General features: G+C 44.2%; 2 protein-coding genes across 2 annotated transcripts in view; one reads left to right on the top strand and one right to left on the bottom strand.

Moving 5' to 3' along the window:
* snd1 (staphylococcal nuclease and tudor domain containing 1) overlaps positions 1-15,623 on the top strand; it is a 1,317,969-nt gene that overhangs the window by 714,026 nt on the left and 588,320 nt on the right. The window lies entirely within an intron of this gene.
* On the bottom strand, positions 1,917-5,388 carry LOC140387899 (leucine-rich repeat-containing protein 4-like). The gene has a single exon (XM_072471189.1). It carries the CDS (start codon positions 4,266-4,268, stop codon positions 2,370-2,372), a length of 1,899 nt encoding a protein of 632 aa, XP_072327290.1. The 5' UTR covers positions 4,269-5,388; the 3' UTR covers positions 1,917-2,369.

The raw sequence follows: 15,623 nt of genomic DNA on the forward strand, positions 1-15,623 counted from the left end.
TGCTTTTAAACCATCTTCTTTGACCATGGTTTTAGTCACAACACCTAATATGTCATCCTTTGATATTGTGTCAATTTATTTGCATCTGATTACTCTTTTGAGAACTATTGGTAATTCCCCCCTATATTAAAGGAGCTAGATGAATGCAAGTATATGACATTGCCTTGAAGCCTGCTGCATAGGCAAAACTATTTCACAAGCAAGAAGTGTTGTCAACATTCTAAAATTAAGTGGCCAAGTCGAAACTCTAGGTATATCCCAACTATCCCTTCTCCTCACTTTGCTGTGCTTTATTTCTACTGTTCTTTCACTATTTTATCCAATGGAATTCGTCCCCACTTCCTGCCACTTTAAAAATAGACAACTGCAGTGTAATGGGTGGTTTATTCTTGCAAAGCATTTGAAGGTTGCCAGGGTGATGGGGGCACATGAACAAATGTATAGATGTTGGTTTTGCATTGCTTCTTTTCAAATGCATAGTTTCATTCATTTCTTCCCTGAATATCATCATTGATTGGATGCGACAATTTGAATGATAATCCATTGTAAACTAAAAGTAGCAATGACCATTCATACGCAGTAAAGGCCAGTCTTGCTTAAATAATAGAACAGCTATCAGCTGCTTATGTTTGCGATGAATGTTCCAGTGTGTGTTATGCTGGAGTAACAGACCTTGAGCTGATTAGAGTGCTTGGTGCATCAGCTCTCAATACCCCACCTCCTGGTCTCAGCATAAAACGCAATGGCACGTTCATGGTTACAATACAGGACCAAGCATTGCTAAATCAACACTGTTTTATGTGGTCCTAATTTAATTGTTCAGCAGGGTGTTTATTTCTTTTAAACAGGTCTTACTGCTCTGGCCGCTAGAGGATTTATGAAACTGCAATTCATTTCAATCCATTCTTTCAACATTTAGAAAATCCAAAATTAGCCAATCTGTACTCTCTGCATGTTAATACTGGATTAGCAGCACGGTCAGCAGATGGATTACAGTAGTAAAATTCAAATAACATTTACAAGAACAAGATTGGCATTCATACATTACAGCAATTGGAGCAAGCAGTGGAGTTTTCTGATCTGTCGTCCAAAGCATTCTTGAGCTGAAGTATACATCATTTTTAAACCATTGGGGTGCCCCTAGTTTTAAAACCGAATCTTCTGATTTTACCATGCAGGAATGATACTCGGAATTTTCTTTTTGTGGATATCTAATTTGCAGCAAGATGTTTCTTACTGCAAACCCTCCCTCCCCCAATTTCCTGGTACTGACATTGAATCAAGTTTTTAAATAAATCGCTAGCAGTTACAGCAGATCAGTAGAAGAATTTAATACAGTGTCTGTTAACCTTTTCAATGCTCAATGTCCTTCATAGCCCTCAGCTGACATACTGCAGCTGGACTCTGCCAACAATAAAGCAAAGTACTTATAATGGCGTAGATTAGAATGCAGGGTTTGAGAAACAGCCAACATTACGTAATGTTTTATAAATCACAGTAGCCTTGACGGATGCATTCTATTCTTGGTGCAGAAGTTGTGAAAGGGTTACTGCTTCATAATACGCCCTGATTCTCCCTCTCCTTTCTCCCCTATTTTGGGTTTGCTGCAGATATTTTCAGAATGCCGTGCAAGCAGCAGTTTCTGAAGAAGTTGCATATCGCGAGCGCGGACACACACTCACACAAAGACTTACGCACACACACACACTCTCAAATCAAGGTTGTGTTTTGCAGTAATTAGCAGACTCATCCGCACTTCCACCATTTTATAGAATTCACAGTAACACTGCATGCAGAAGAGTGTGCTTATATATAAACATAAAATGTTGTCTTGTCTTGGAACGAACCCTCGCAGGTTTCACTCGGATGCAAAGGTTGTTTGGCGATTTTTCTTCCATTCTAAATTAAATCAACTCTTCTCAAAAAAAATCCCTTTTTTATTGCCTTTTTTAACATTTTGGCACAGTACAAATTGGTGCTTTTACAAGATAAACCTGTAAAGTCTGGTATTGGGCTTAGAAAGAATTCCCGTATAAATATGTTTTACTGCATCCTCGTAGCACTGGCTTTAAAAATTACAGAATGCCCTTTTAAATTGGTTCGGCCCCATTTCTTTTCCCCAAAGTCATGAAAGCATCTTGAACAGCTTTGTCTCTTCTTAAACATAAGTTACAGGTTAGAAAATAGTTTATTTTTTTATATATATATATAATCACTTTTTTAATCAGCCATGGTTGCTTCGATATAAGCATATACAAGAAAACAGTCTGAGTTTTGCACTTTTTACAAAATTCTGACAACTTGTGCATTCTATTGCATTTATATATATATATATATATAATATATTATATTATATATATGTACAGAAGTCAGATCTGAGTCTCCTGAACTTTCTCCTTGGTATGTGTTTGTATAATAAAGGGCTCCGGTATTGTAGTGTGGAGCGAGTTACCCAGGCTGTTCTCTGTCCAGTGAGCCCCATGTGCTGGTTTGTACGTGTTATAGTTCATGTGGTCATGGACCGAGGGCACTACGACAGCTCCTTCTGACGGCGTGATGTCCTCGTCCACGTTAATGATCTCTATAGTCCTGGCTGCCGCCACCGTGCTCCGTTGTTGGTGCCGTTTGCGGAGTTTGTAAAACACTATGAGCATGGCGGCTGCAAGCAGCGTCACCGCCACGAAACAGCCAATAATGATTTTCGTGGTTTTCATGACCTCGTCCAGGCTGGTGCGGGTCGTGTCCATAGTGGCCAATGTGGGGATCACCACCACTGGTTTTGGATTCCTCGTGCTCTGTAATAGCACTGTGGGAGTGGAGATGAACGCTGGCTTGTAAGTGGGTGGTGTTGACAGAAACGGTGGTACTTTAGTCCTGACGGTGTCTGGTGTCGTTTCCACGGTAACTGTTGAAAAGTAGGTGTAATTTGACGTGTTGATCTCCGCCATGCTGACTCTCAGGAAGGCTGATGCATCAGCGTTCCCTTCCACGTTGGTCACCATACACTTGTAGGTACCAGCATCTGTTATTAAAACGTGCAAGAAGTATAGGGTTCCATTGTTAAATACAGATATACGGGGATGTGTCGAGCCATGGCTCAATACCGTGCTGTTGGGCAGCAACCACCTGATGGATGTCATGGAAGATGTTCGGCATTTCAACTTGGCTGTTCTCCCTTCAGAGATGTTTAGGTTCTGTGGCGGCTCCAGAATAACTGGGCGCGAGCATTGAAGAGTGCCCTTGTCTACTTCGGTCAAGTATTTCCCCCTCATGTAAGGTGGGGAATGGCACCGGCCACAGCAAGTAGAGTTTGTGGGGATGTACTCCCGCAGCCACCAGGCGAGCCAGAGGATATCGCAATCGCAATTCCATGGATTGTGGTGCAGATGCAACTCCACAAGGTACTTCAGTGGTGCAAACAGATCATGTGGCAGCGAAGTCAGGTTATTGTGGGCCAGATTTAGTTCCACCAATGCAGTGAGGTCATCAAAGGCATTTCGCTCAATCAGATTGACTTGTGAGTTCATAAGCCAGAGCTTTTTTAGTGATTTTAGCCCCTGAAATGATCCTGGTTTAATTGCGGGGAAGTGGTTGCTAGACATTTCCAATTCCTCCAATCTCACCAGTGGTGTGAGATTTGGCATATCCCTCAGATTACACATCCCTAGGTTAAGGTATTTTAAGTTAATTAAGCCCTCAAAAGCACCATCCAAGATGTACTCTAGTTTTCTAAGTTCTCCCAGATCCAGACGCAGCAGTGATGGCACCCTATTAAATGCATATGATGGAATGCTTTCAATGGGGTTGTTCCTGAGCCACAATTCACGTAGCTTTGAAAAGGACTCAAATGCGCCACTTGGTATCACAGTCAGTCTGTTCTCAAACAACTCCAGTGTGTTAAGGCTAGTCAGTCCATTAAATGCACCAACCTCTATTTGCCGGATGGAATTCCGGCCGAGCTGCAAGACCTCCATGTGGTATAGATGTCGGAAGGTGTCTGCTTTGATAAGCTGGATATTGTTCTCCATGAGGTTGAGATACCGGGTATTAGAAGGGATCCCTTGAGGGACCTCTTTGAGACCACGGCGAGTGCAGACGACTTTGCTGAAGTGATTACTGCAGGAGCAGATAACTGGACAACTCTGTTCTCTGTTTGACGCTTCGCACACACTCCACATCCGTACCGTGAGGTAGACAAGAAGAACCAGGGCAGCATTCCAGGTGTGATGCACAGTTACCTGCCACAAGAGATTCATGATGTGGCACATTCATAATTCACCATAGTCTGGGATCGGCACTGTTTTGAAAATTGCCTCTACCCTGGCACAGCAGGCTACCAGTGCCTTTAGCGATCGACAGTGAAAGGGGAGGGGGTGGGGTGGGGGAAATAGAAAGATGCAATGAGGATGGCCTGTCACACCTACCTCCACAAGAATGCAGTTCCTTTTTTTTTTCTTGCACTAGATACTAGTGCTATTTCCCCCTTGTCTTCCTTAATAAAAAATAAAGGATTCACAAAATGGCTCCTAGTAAATCCAAAGCAATAGAAAGGACTGACAGAGGTGAGGCCCAATCGGCTATGCAGGTGCATGCATCCTCTCTACCCCAGAGAGTAGCGCCATCAACTGTCGTGCTGTTTGTCCTCTGAGTTGAGAAAGCTGTTGAGCAAGCTCCATCGCTGATGTAGAATCCAGGCAGTGCGTTTTATGTAGAGGGTTTGTTTATCGTTGCTTTTTTTCTCTCCACCCCTCTGCTGCTGTTCTCGGTCTCTTTTTCCCGTTGTACCCACGTTCTCTAATCTGTTTCGCTCTCTTCCTCACTGCCAGGCTTGGTTGATTTAAAAACAGCTACGAGCACCACATTGCAGTCAGTAGCTTAACTAGCCAGTTCTCCACCAGTAGACGCAGCAGCTGCAGGCTGCCTCCCGCACAGTTAGCAATAATCCGTTGATTGCTCCAAGGGGAGGGAGGGGGGGAGCGATTGGAGGAGGGAGGATTGCTGGGGAGTGCTCTCTTTCTCTCACTGATGAAATAGAAATCTTCAGTGATGAGCTTTTCTTTTATTTTGGCAGAATCAGCATCACAACAGAAGGAAAGAAAGGTCCTCTTCTCTTCCCTCTATTTCTTGTGGTATCCTTTTTTGTTTTGAGGTAGTGAGTTGTGGCAGCTTTTCTTTTAGCCTTTTGTCCTGTTAATAAGGTTTTTGTTGGCCAGTGACTGCAACAGCTGCAACAGGAACCTCTGTTCTCCGGAACATTTTCTTTCTTTCTTCGCTCTTTCTCGCTTCTCCCTTTAACAGTGTTGCAGGCAACCACACAGGCTGCGCTCCCATCCCTTTGTCCTTCACTCTGAACGTGGTGAATGTATTGCTGACGCATGTCGTAATGAGCAGTACATTGGTGTGATGCAGTGCTCTTGTATGTATTAACAACCCCCCCCCCCCCCCCCCCCCCCCCCTCCGCACCCACCCCTCTCTCTTCTCCTCTAGGGGTTAATGATGAATGCCTCCAGCAATGTTTCATTTCCATATACATATATCAACTATGGAAGCGGCTGTCAATTCCAGACCTGCAGCTCTAATACTATTTTGGTTTGTTGAGTGTGTGATGTGGCGGCCGACTCTTTGAAATAGTCAAATGTGTTGCAGTGATTTAAGCTAGTTTACTGTTCTTGGTCTCTGTTGGGATAAACACAAATTGATGCTACGGCTGCTGGGGGGCCAGTGAGATGCAATTGGTCAGTTGGCTGTCAGTGTTACGTCATTCCTGATAGTGCTGAGTTGGCTTCTCTGAGATGGCAAGACGATCTGTTGGGAGCCGAGGGAAATGTTCCCCCTGCATAGCAATGCACTGGAGAAGGGGAAAGAGAAGAAGACTAAAATGGAGTCTCCATTCTATCCAATTAAACACAATTGAAATACACACACCTCCTTTGAGTTTTGAACATTCCCCTCTTTACCTTTCATTGTCTTGCCTCAGTGGAAGATCAGACTACTCTCTGCAGCGAATGGTCTTGTCTGATTTTAAATGTTGCATTCAGTTAGTTGTGTACTAGCAATTCCATGCCAGATCCTGATAGCACTGAATCATACAGTAGGAACAGACCTGTTTCTCTTTCTGCATGTAGAACTGTGAATATGATTAATTGATGCTGGCCAACCATCGGAGGAGATTTTGTGGCACAGTGGATAGCATCACTACTTGTGAGCCAAAAGCTCTCTGGGTTGGAGTCCTGCCCCAGGATTTGATGGCCACGAAAGGTGCAATCAAGCAGGTTGGTTGTAAACCCTTAAATTGTTCTGAAAAGCCCATGGCTGGTGTAAGGGCAGGAGAGCCTCTTGGTCAGCCAGAACCCTGCGGTAGATGCAGCACTATAGCCTCACCACGTTCTAAGACTCCATGTGCAATCTCTTGTCACAGACTGCTGGGGAGAGATCCTACATCTTACACAGAATGAGAAATATTTTAATTTTTGGAGTGAAATGAAAGTGCCATTCAGTGGACCTCCTGTACTTTTGTTGTCCACTACCCCTCTACCCCTATTTCCTTGCCCTTTTTGTGGTTGTGGAGGGAGGAGGGGGTAGTATAGAAATATTTGGGGTGGTACAGTAGTTAGCACTGTTGCTTCACAGCGCCAGGGTCCCAGGTTCAGTTCCAGCCTCAGGTGACTGTCTGTGCGGAGTCTGCACGTTCTACCCGTGTCTGCGGTGGTTTCCTCCGGGTGCTCCAGTTTCCTCCCACAAGTCCCGAAAGACGTGCTGTTAGGTGAACTGGACATTTCTGAATTCTCCCTTTGTGTTCCTGAACAGGCGCCGGCATCTGGCGACTAGGGGATTTTCACAGTAACTTCATCGCAGTGTTAATGTAAGCCTACTCGTGACACCAGTAAAGATTATTATTGTCATTGTTACATTTTACCTGAGTGCTAGTTGCAGACACTGAGTGCCCAAAATGTAAAGTGCTCCATTCTTCACAAAAACAAAATTCTTCCCAAAAAGGCCTTTGAAATGTTTTAAGATTAACCAATCCAATAGTCACTTTGCTCATATTGATTGCTTTGAGAAAGAAGTGAATCAGAGCTGAAAATTCAGTGCATTTGGCATTCTGTATCCAAAAATTACAACACAAGTAGGAAAGGAAGCTTCGCCCAAAAGAAAGTATTTTATTTCCCCACCCATCCCTCCCAGAGAAGCACATTTATCACAGTCTGGATTGGACACTATTTAGAATTCAGTTTGAGAACTATTGTTGGAATCGTGTCATATGTAAGATGAGAGTATATAGGGTCAGGAATAAAACATAGTCACTAATAAATCCAACGTAGGAAATTCAGGAGAAATTTCTTTTTTTTTAAATAAATTCAGAGTACCCAATTATTTATTTTTTCCAATTAAGGGCCAATTTTGCGTGGTCAATCCACCTCACCTGCACATCTTTGGGTTGTGGGGGTAAAACTCACGGGGAGAATGTGCAAACTCCACACGGACAGTGACCCAGGGCCGGGATTCGAACCTGGGTTCTCAGCTAACTATTGTGCCACGTGCCACCCCCAGGAGAAATGTCTCTGTCCAGACAGTGACAAGAATGTGGAACTTGCTACCAAAGGAAGCAGGTGAGGCAACCAACAGTGTATTTATGGGGAAGCTATGTGTAACACGGCGTAATGTTGATTCTGTCAAGTTTAGTTGGTCCAGCGTTGACACAGTGGTTAGCACCGCTGCCTCACGCTGAGAACGCAGGTTCGGTCCCGGCCCCGGGTCACTGTCCGTGTGGAATTTGCACATTCTCCCCGTGTCTGCATGGGTCTCACCCCCACAACCCAAAGATGTGCAAGCTGGTGTGTTGGCCACGCTAAATTGCCCCCTCATTGGAAAAGAAATACAATTGGTACTATAAATTTAAAAAAGTTTCTTCAGGGTGTCACAGCTGAGCCTAACCCTGCTCCCAACCAGTTACCAGTCAAGTCCTGTCCAGCGAGACAAACGTGATTGAGAATTTAATTTAAACCTGTTCCGAGTCCAGTTGTTTCTCTGTAGCTACTTGTAGTTTGAAAGTGACATTTAATGTTCATTGTGTTTTTCTGCAATTTTAGATCGGAAGGGAACCCTGCTTTCTTGCCAAAACTGAGTTATATTTCCGAGTTAGGAGAGATTGTATCAAATGTGCTATGTAGATCTGGCACATTCCTCACAGGCTTTGGCTATTCAGCTATATTTACAGTGCTGCACTATCTGCTCCTGTGGGATAAGTGACTGCAGTGTTTATTTGTACACAGATTTTTGTTGTCTCAGTATTTCTCAATTTTTGGAATGTAGTGCAGTGGTGGCACAGCACATTGGCACTTTAATTAGAGCTGTGTCATAGATTGCTGGGTTGCAAGCTTGTGCAGCTAATTTCCACACTGTCTACTGCTCTGCAACATCTCATCTCTCCTCCCAATTGCTCCACGCGTCCATATTTTCAATCTTAACTGTACCATTGGGACAACACAGCTGAGGCAAGGCACAATCTTATGGGAAAAGATGGTCACCCCCTGAGCTACACTGATGCACTTTTTATAAGTTTAAATTATTTAAAAGCAGAATTGCTGGTTGGTTCCAAACAATTAAGGGAGGTGAAGAGGGTGATAGGAAAGGGAGAAGAAGAAAATAAACATTTCACAAAGAAATCTGGAAGTCTTGCCATGTTGGAGAATGTGAACAAGATGATTGAGATATTATTTAGTGTCCAACATGTTTTTTGCTCTGTTTCATTGCGACACTGACTGTAGCTGTGCTGGTTCCACAGGTATCTCCCATTAATATCCAAGGGTGATTATTCATGAGAGGCTAAATACCTCACCCAAATAGTCGTGGGAGCCTATTTCACAGTGGTGTGGGCGACAGGGCTACAGTGGCGTGGGGAAGAGATTGCAGCTGTGCCCAATCAGGGCTTGCATGTCATCCACATTATGAATTGCAGTATGAGTCAATGGTTTTTGTTTTTGTTGTCTGGCAAGATTTACGTGAAAATCAGGGAAAAGAAACCTTAAAGTCTCTCTGTTACTCAAGGATTGTTATTCACTATGATGAAATACAACAGTTGCAGCTGATGTTATGCTTGCATTCAGTTGACTTTCCAAGCACATATATGTTCTTGTCCACTGTCCATGCATACATGCCTTTATCCATTTGGAGTTACTGGAATACAGTCAGGAGCATGAAGCCTGGTAGTGATTTTTAAAATTGCTTATCACTCACCTCTTCCACAATGCAGAAGCCAATACTTATGCAGAGCTTAACCCATCTTTTCCCACCTTCTAACTTGCCTGAAGTATGCAAAATAGGCAAATGTTCAACAGTGGACTGCTTCTAAAGTGTAAGCTTGGCTCATCAAGTTGGGAGGCTACGGGTTCAATTCACTCCAGAGAAATTAACACAAAATTCAACCCAGCACGCCTGTGCAGTGCTAACAGAATAATGCACTCTCTGAAGTACTTTTCTGTCAAAAGAATATAAAAGATTCCATGATGCCAGTTGAATAAGAATAGGCCTATGTGCTCACACTAGTTTTCATTTGTTTTTTTTTTTAAAGCCACTCTTGACAAATAATTAAATTGTGACATTTTGCTAAATAGTAAATGCAATAATTTTCCCTGGTTGAGATCGTTGAAAATGCTGCCACGGCATAGTTGCCATTTGTTGAACATTGCGGGTTTATTGTTGTTTGGGCTTGTCCCACTGGAAACAGCAGGTCTTTTTGTTTTAATTTAATAATCTTTAATGTCACAAGTAGGCTTACATTAAAACTGCAATGAAGTTACTGCGAAAAGTCCCGAGTCGCCACATTACGGCGCCTGTTCGGGCACACAGAGGGAGAATTCATAATGTCCAATTACCTAACAAGCGCACCTTTTGGGACTTCTGGGAGGAAACAGGAGCACCCGGGGGAAACCCACGCGGACACAGGGAGAACGTGCAGACTCCGCACAGACAGTGACCCAAGCCAGGAATCGAACCTGGGACCATGGCGCTGTGAAACAACAGTACTAATCACTACTAACTGCTACCGTGCTGCCCATTGCATGTTGTTTTACACAACATCTCATGTTGGAAGGTTTTAACATTACATGCATTGGTAGGTTATTGCTTTTAATTATATGAATTGCTTATTTGCATGCTAGGATTTGTATATGCTTCATTGTTTAACGAAATTCCCTGCAGTATGAGATTATGTGAGCGGTTAGTTTGTTGGCAGGAAATCCAAGAAATTCCACTATTGAGAGGTGACCATCAAAACCAAAACAGGTTTTGGAACTAGATACTCAAGCAAGTGCTGAAAGCAGATTTGCTTGGAATTTAGAAGCTTTGAGTTATCACAAACTCTTTATTCTGCCTGATAAAAAATGAAAATTGATGACTAAGTGCATTTACTTCAAATGTAAGAAGTTCTAAAGTGAAAGTGTGGAGAAAGTTCCATGTGTGAAATATCCCTTTGTATTGTTTTCTCTGTGCTCCCACGTCTGAGTCAAAATGTTTTGGGTTCAAGCTCAGCTCTGCGACTTGAGAGCATGTAATCTCGGCTGGCACCTAAATGCAGTACTGAGGAAGAACTGTTCTGTCTTTTGTTTGAGATGCTCAACCAAATCTGTGCTTTGGTAGAAGACGAAAGAAGTTCTCCTGAATAATATATTTTAAAATAAATTTAGAGTAGCCAATTCATTTTTTCCAATTAAGGGGCAATTTAGCCTGTTCAATCCACCTACTTTGCACATCTTTGTGAAGTGGGGATGAAATCCGCGCAAACCAGGGGAGAATGTGCATCCTGAACAGTATTAATCGCACTTCTTACAGTGCCAATAAAACAGATTATCTGACCTTTTTTAATTTAGAGTACCCAATTCTTTTTTTTTTCCAAGTAAGGGACAAATTAGCGTGGCCAATCCACCACCCTGCACATCATTGGGTTGTGAGGATGGCACGTGGCAGAGTGGTTAGCACTGTTGTCCACGGCGCTGAGGACCCGGGTTCGAATCCCGGCCCTGGGTCACTGTCCGTGTGGAGTTTGCACATTCGCCCTATGTCTACGTGGGTTTCACCCCCACAACCCAAAATGTGCAGGTTAGGTGGATTGGCCAAGCCAAATTTGCCCTTAATTGGTAAAAAAATAATTGGGTACTCTAAATTTATTTTTTAAAATCTTTGGGTTGTAGGGGGAGACACGGGGAAAATATGCAAATTCCACACAGACCGTGACCCAGGGCCGGGATGGAACCCGGGTCCTCAGCACCATGAGGCAGCAGTGCTAACCACTACACCACCCTCCCGCCTCATTATCTGATTTATCTTACTACTAATTTTGACATCTCTATACCAAATTAGCTGCAACATTTGTCTATGGCTATGTAACGCAGTGTTCTTCAAACTTTTTTTCATGGGACCCATTTTTACCAACCGGCCAACCTTCGCGACCCAACCCGGCCGACCTTCGCGACCCACGCCGGCTGACATTCGCGACCCACGCTGGCCGACCTTCGTGATGCACCATTTTCTCTTACCTTGTTTGCTGCTGATAAAAATGGAGGAAATGATTTTGGGTCCTTTTGGCCCTCGTACACGCTCCTCCAATGGAACATGCTGGATGAAGGTGAAGCCTTCCAGTGTCGGAAAGTATGGAGCCTCCATCTGTCCAAAGTTCTGTAATTTTGTCCGGTAAAATTTTATCAAATATCCCCCCCCCCCCCCCCCCCGAACTTGTAAAAAAATTAATAAATAATAAAATGAATAAAATAAATGAAAAAAATAAAATTAAATGAATAAAAAAAGCCGAACTTGTAAAACAAAAACTGCGACCGTTAAAAGAAAAAAAGCGTCTGTACTGCGCATGCGTGCCCGATCATCGGCGCGCATGCACATAGTTTTACGCATGCACGCCGATGATCTGGCATGCATGCGCACTGCGGCCGCATTTTTTTTTATATGTTCGCGGCAATTTTGAAGGCCGCTTGCAGCCGGCGTTTTCAACAGCCTGCTGCTGCGGCTGTTGCGCGCAGATTTGCGCAATCGGGAGCACCGCGGCGGGCGGCTCCGCGACCCTCCCGACACCTGCCTGTGACCCACCCGCGGGTCGCGCCCCCGAGTTTGACAATGCCTGATGTAACACATCCTAAGTACTTCATGGCACAGTGGTTAGCACTGCTGCCTCACAGCTCCAGGGACCCGGGTTCAATTCCGGCCTTGGGTGACTGCCTGTGTGGAGTTTGCACTTTCTCCCAGTGTCTGCGTGGGTTTCCTCCGGGTACTCTGGTTTCCTCCCACAGTCCAAAGATGTGTCGGTTAGGTGGATTGGCCATGCTAAATTGCCCCTTCGTATCTAAAAGGTTAAGTGGGGTTACTGGGTTCAGGTGATAGGATGGAGATGTGGGCTTCAGTAGGGCATTCTTTCCAAGGGCCGGTGCAGACCGGATGGGTCAAATGGCTTCCTTCTGCATTGTAAATGCTATGATTCTATGGTATGTAACATATTTATGATGTCCTGAATCGTTATATAAATCTTATTTTGTTCTTGACTTTATAAATGGTCGTTTTTCAATTTAAAAATTGCCCCAGTCATACAAAATTGCAAACTGAGGGGGAATTAAAACATCCAGACATATGCAGATATGGTAGTTTGAAATGCACTTTGTGTTAATGGACTGTCAGAGGCTGGTGTAGTTCTGCTGTTGAAATTTCCCATTGGGATAATGAAATTCCTTCCAGGCACAGTGTTTCAGTGTTGAGGTGGAGTCATCAGGATTTTTTCTACTCCTCGCAATCACCCGTTCTCCACAATCAAACCAGTTTACAGTTTGTTGGAGGTATTGATGTTTGCATGTATGTACTGACATTCCATCTAACTTTGCACTTAAACCGTTTCTGTTATGACTGATTTTTAAAAGTAAAACTCCAAGGCAGTCATAGAGCTTGTGAAGTGACTTTTGTAGCTTGTGGTAACTTACTGATTTCATTATAATAAAAATGGTTTGAAAGGCTCTTTTTTCCAACTATGATGTGGATTAGAATTCCAAGCAGTTCAGCAACGGAAGTATTTGTAATGCAAACTTTGGCAGCTCCTTTCTTTCAAAGGGCCAAAGCTGGAGAATTGCCTTAAAATGGTTTGACATTTCAAACAGTTTAGATCTGAGCCGTGTATAAAAATGTTGCTTCTGTTGTTGCATCACTCTATTTACCAGCTCCCTTAAATATTTCTCTTCATGAGTCTCATGCTTATTTATGTCTGGTTTGTATGTAAATTTTTTACACTCACCTAATGAGTTCGTAGTGAAGCAGTTTTTCACAATTTCTTGCCCTTCTCTGCCTTATTTTGTCCAGTTAAGCAAATAGCCGTGGTTAGGAGTGCAACCTATTGGTCCCTGTCTTTTCCAAGACCGATCACTCGAGGCTCTGTTGAAAGGATTAATTATCGTTCAAGCTTTATGTTTAAAAAAAACTTATTGCAAAGGTGCAGCTAGCAATAACAGTTTTTTTTTATCCTCTCGTTCATCCATTCCAGTCGTGCATCATTAGAATTGAAGCTTACCCTTGTGTTTATTGTCCTATGTAGGATTTCCTATTTGCTGGGTCATTATAAACAAAATGACTGGAATTCTCCAACTGTTGGGATTCTCTGTTCCCGTTGGTAGCGCACCACATTCACGGGTTTCCTGACGATGTGGGATGGCTTCAATGGGAAATCCCATTGACAAGTGGTGGGAAGATAGAATCCTGCCACCAGTGGGATGCGCGCCGCCACGAAACACACGGCTAGGGAACTGGAGAATCCAGCCCCATGTCAAAGACCGGGCGACTCTGCCAAATGCCTTGCTGCTGCTGCAATTGAAGGGCTACTGAAATAATTTGTATGTTGTCGTGTCCAGTCCGAAACACTGGCCAGGATTCTCTGATCCTGCGCGGGTTGGAGAATCGCCGGGGCGGGGCACGTGAATCGCGCCAAGCGGCTCTGACGCCGACCCGTCGATTATCCGGCACCGATTCTCAAGCACCCGTGGGATCGCTGCCGCGCCGGTTGTGGACCGCTGAAAGCGGCCCATCCGCCGATTCTCCACGCCTCGACAGGCCGAGTGCCCACCGTGTTCGGCCGAGTCCCACCGGCGTGGGTTACGTATGGTCCCACCCAGCGGGATCTCGGAGTTCTGGCTGCGGGGGCGGTCCAGGTGGGGGGGGGGCGGGGGTGGATCCGACTCCCGCGGGGGGTGGGGGGGCGGAGGCTCCACGGTGGCCTGGCCCACGATTAGGGCCTACCGATCGGCGGGCGGGCTGGTTCCGTGGGGGCCTATGTTCCTCCGCGCGGGCTCCGCCATATTACCCGGGGTCCAGCGAGGAGACTGGAACCCACGCGCATGCGCGGACTTGCGCCAGCCATGGCGCGCCGGCATTCGAGTGCCAGAGCAGTGGACACCACTCCAGTGCCATACTATCCCCCAGGCCTGGCGGCTCGTTGACGGCAGATTGGCATCCAATCGTGTTTTCTGCAGGCTCAGTTTAACCTCTATTCTAATATTTATAACTTAATAGCTAATTTTAAAGCACCGCTGTTTTAGTTTGGTTTGCAGGAGCAGGCTGTCGAAGTTTGCACAAATAAATCTTCCCCTTTATTCCAACTGCTGACCCTTAGGCACATGAAAAGGGTAGGATAAGAGAACTACATTTGAAATATGGGTGACAGCCTCCCAGAATGGGGGGGGGGGGGCAGTTCATACAGTTTATGGAAGCAAAGACTGTGGATTGTTTTTGAGCAATGATTGTCATATAGATTGAACATAACAATATAAGGCGATAAGCCCCTGAAGCGTAGTGGAAGCATTTGGACAGTTTTACGAATATGCTTTCCTCACATGAAGCTTTGCCTGCAAATTAAACCCATCGGGGTATGATGATTTTCCAGGGCTGTGATATCCAAGAGGACTATTTAACCTCAACCCCTAAATTTTTGATGTGCACTTCCAACAGAGTAAAGGATACTGCTGGGAGCACATATGCCTAAAATTTCCTTCGGTGTTGGTTGGTATGAACAATTATCTCATGTCAGTGACTTTCTTTATAACACACTGGCTCCAGTATTGCAATGAGATGTTTTATCACTCTGCATGGACAAGCAGTCTCACTGAATAGATTTATGTTTTGTGCAGAGAACAGCCTAAAGTGAAATAACTATCCATAGAAAGTGGCCGTCATATCTAATTTTCAATAATTGGATGCTGGATTCAGGGAGTCTAAATTGGTAACCTCCTTGTGCTTAAAAAAAAGTGTGTACAACTTGTGCTTGTGAAGTCCAGCGAAAGATCATCAACAATGCAGTAATGCATCAACTTAACTATTATTGTTGGAAATTCAACATCATCAATTTAGACCCTTGGAAAATTCACATCATAAATTCTTTAAATATGAAAATTAAAGTTTCAGTTCCGTCAACCTACATTCATGCATACCAAGGATGGCATGGTTAGAACCTGCAATTAGGGAAACTGTTCACTTTTGACACGAACCGAAAATGCATATGAAGAAACTGGGAGTTTGTGGTAGCACAGTGGTTAGCACTGCTGTCTCACCGCGCCAGGGACTGGCTTCAATTACAGCCTTGGGTAATT

The sequence above is a fragment of the Scyliorhinus torazame genome, chromosome 13 (genome assembly GCF_047496885.1).
Source record: "Scyliorhinus torazame isolate Kashiwa2021f chromosome 13, sScyTor2.1, whole genome shotgun sequence".
In the NCBI taxonomy this organism is placed as follows: Eukaryota; Metazoa; Chordata; class Chondrichthyes; order Carcharhiniformes; family Scyliorhinidae; genus Scyliorhinus; species Scyliorhinus torazame.

Bases quoted from the DNA above. Each gene is read 5' to 3' on its own strand.
- LOC140387899 (XM_072471189.1), bottom strand. From the start codon at position 4,268: ATGTGCCACATCATGAATCTCTTGTGGCAGGTAACTGTGCATCACACC.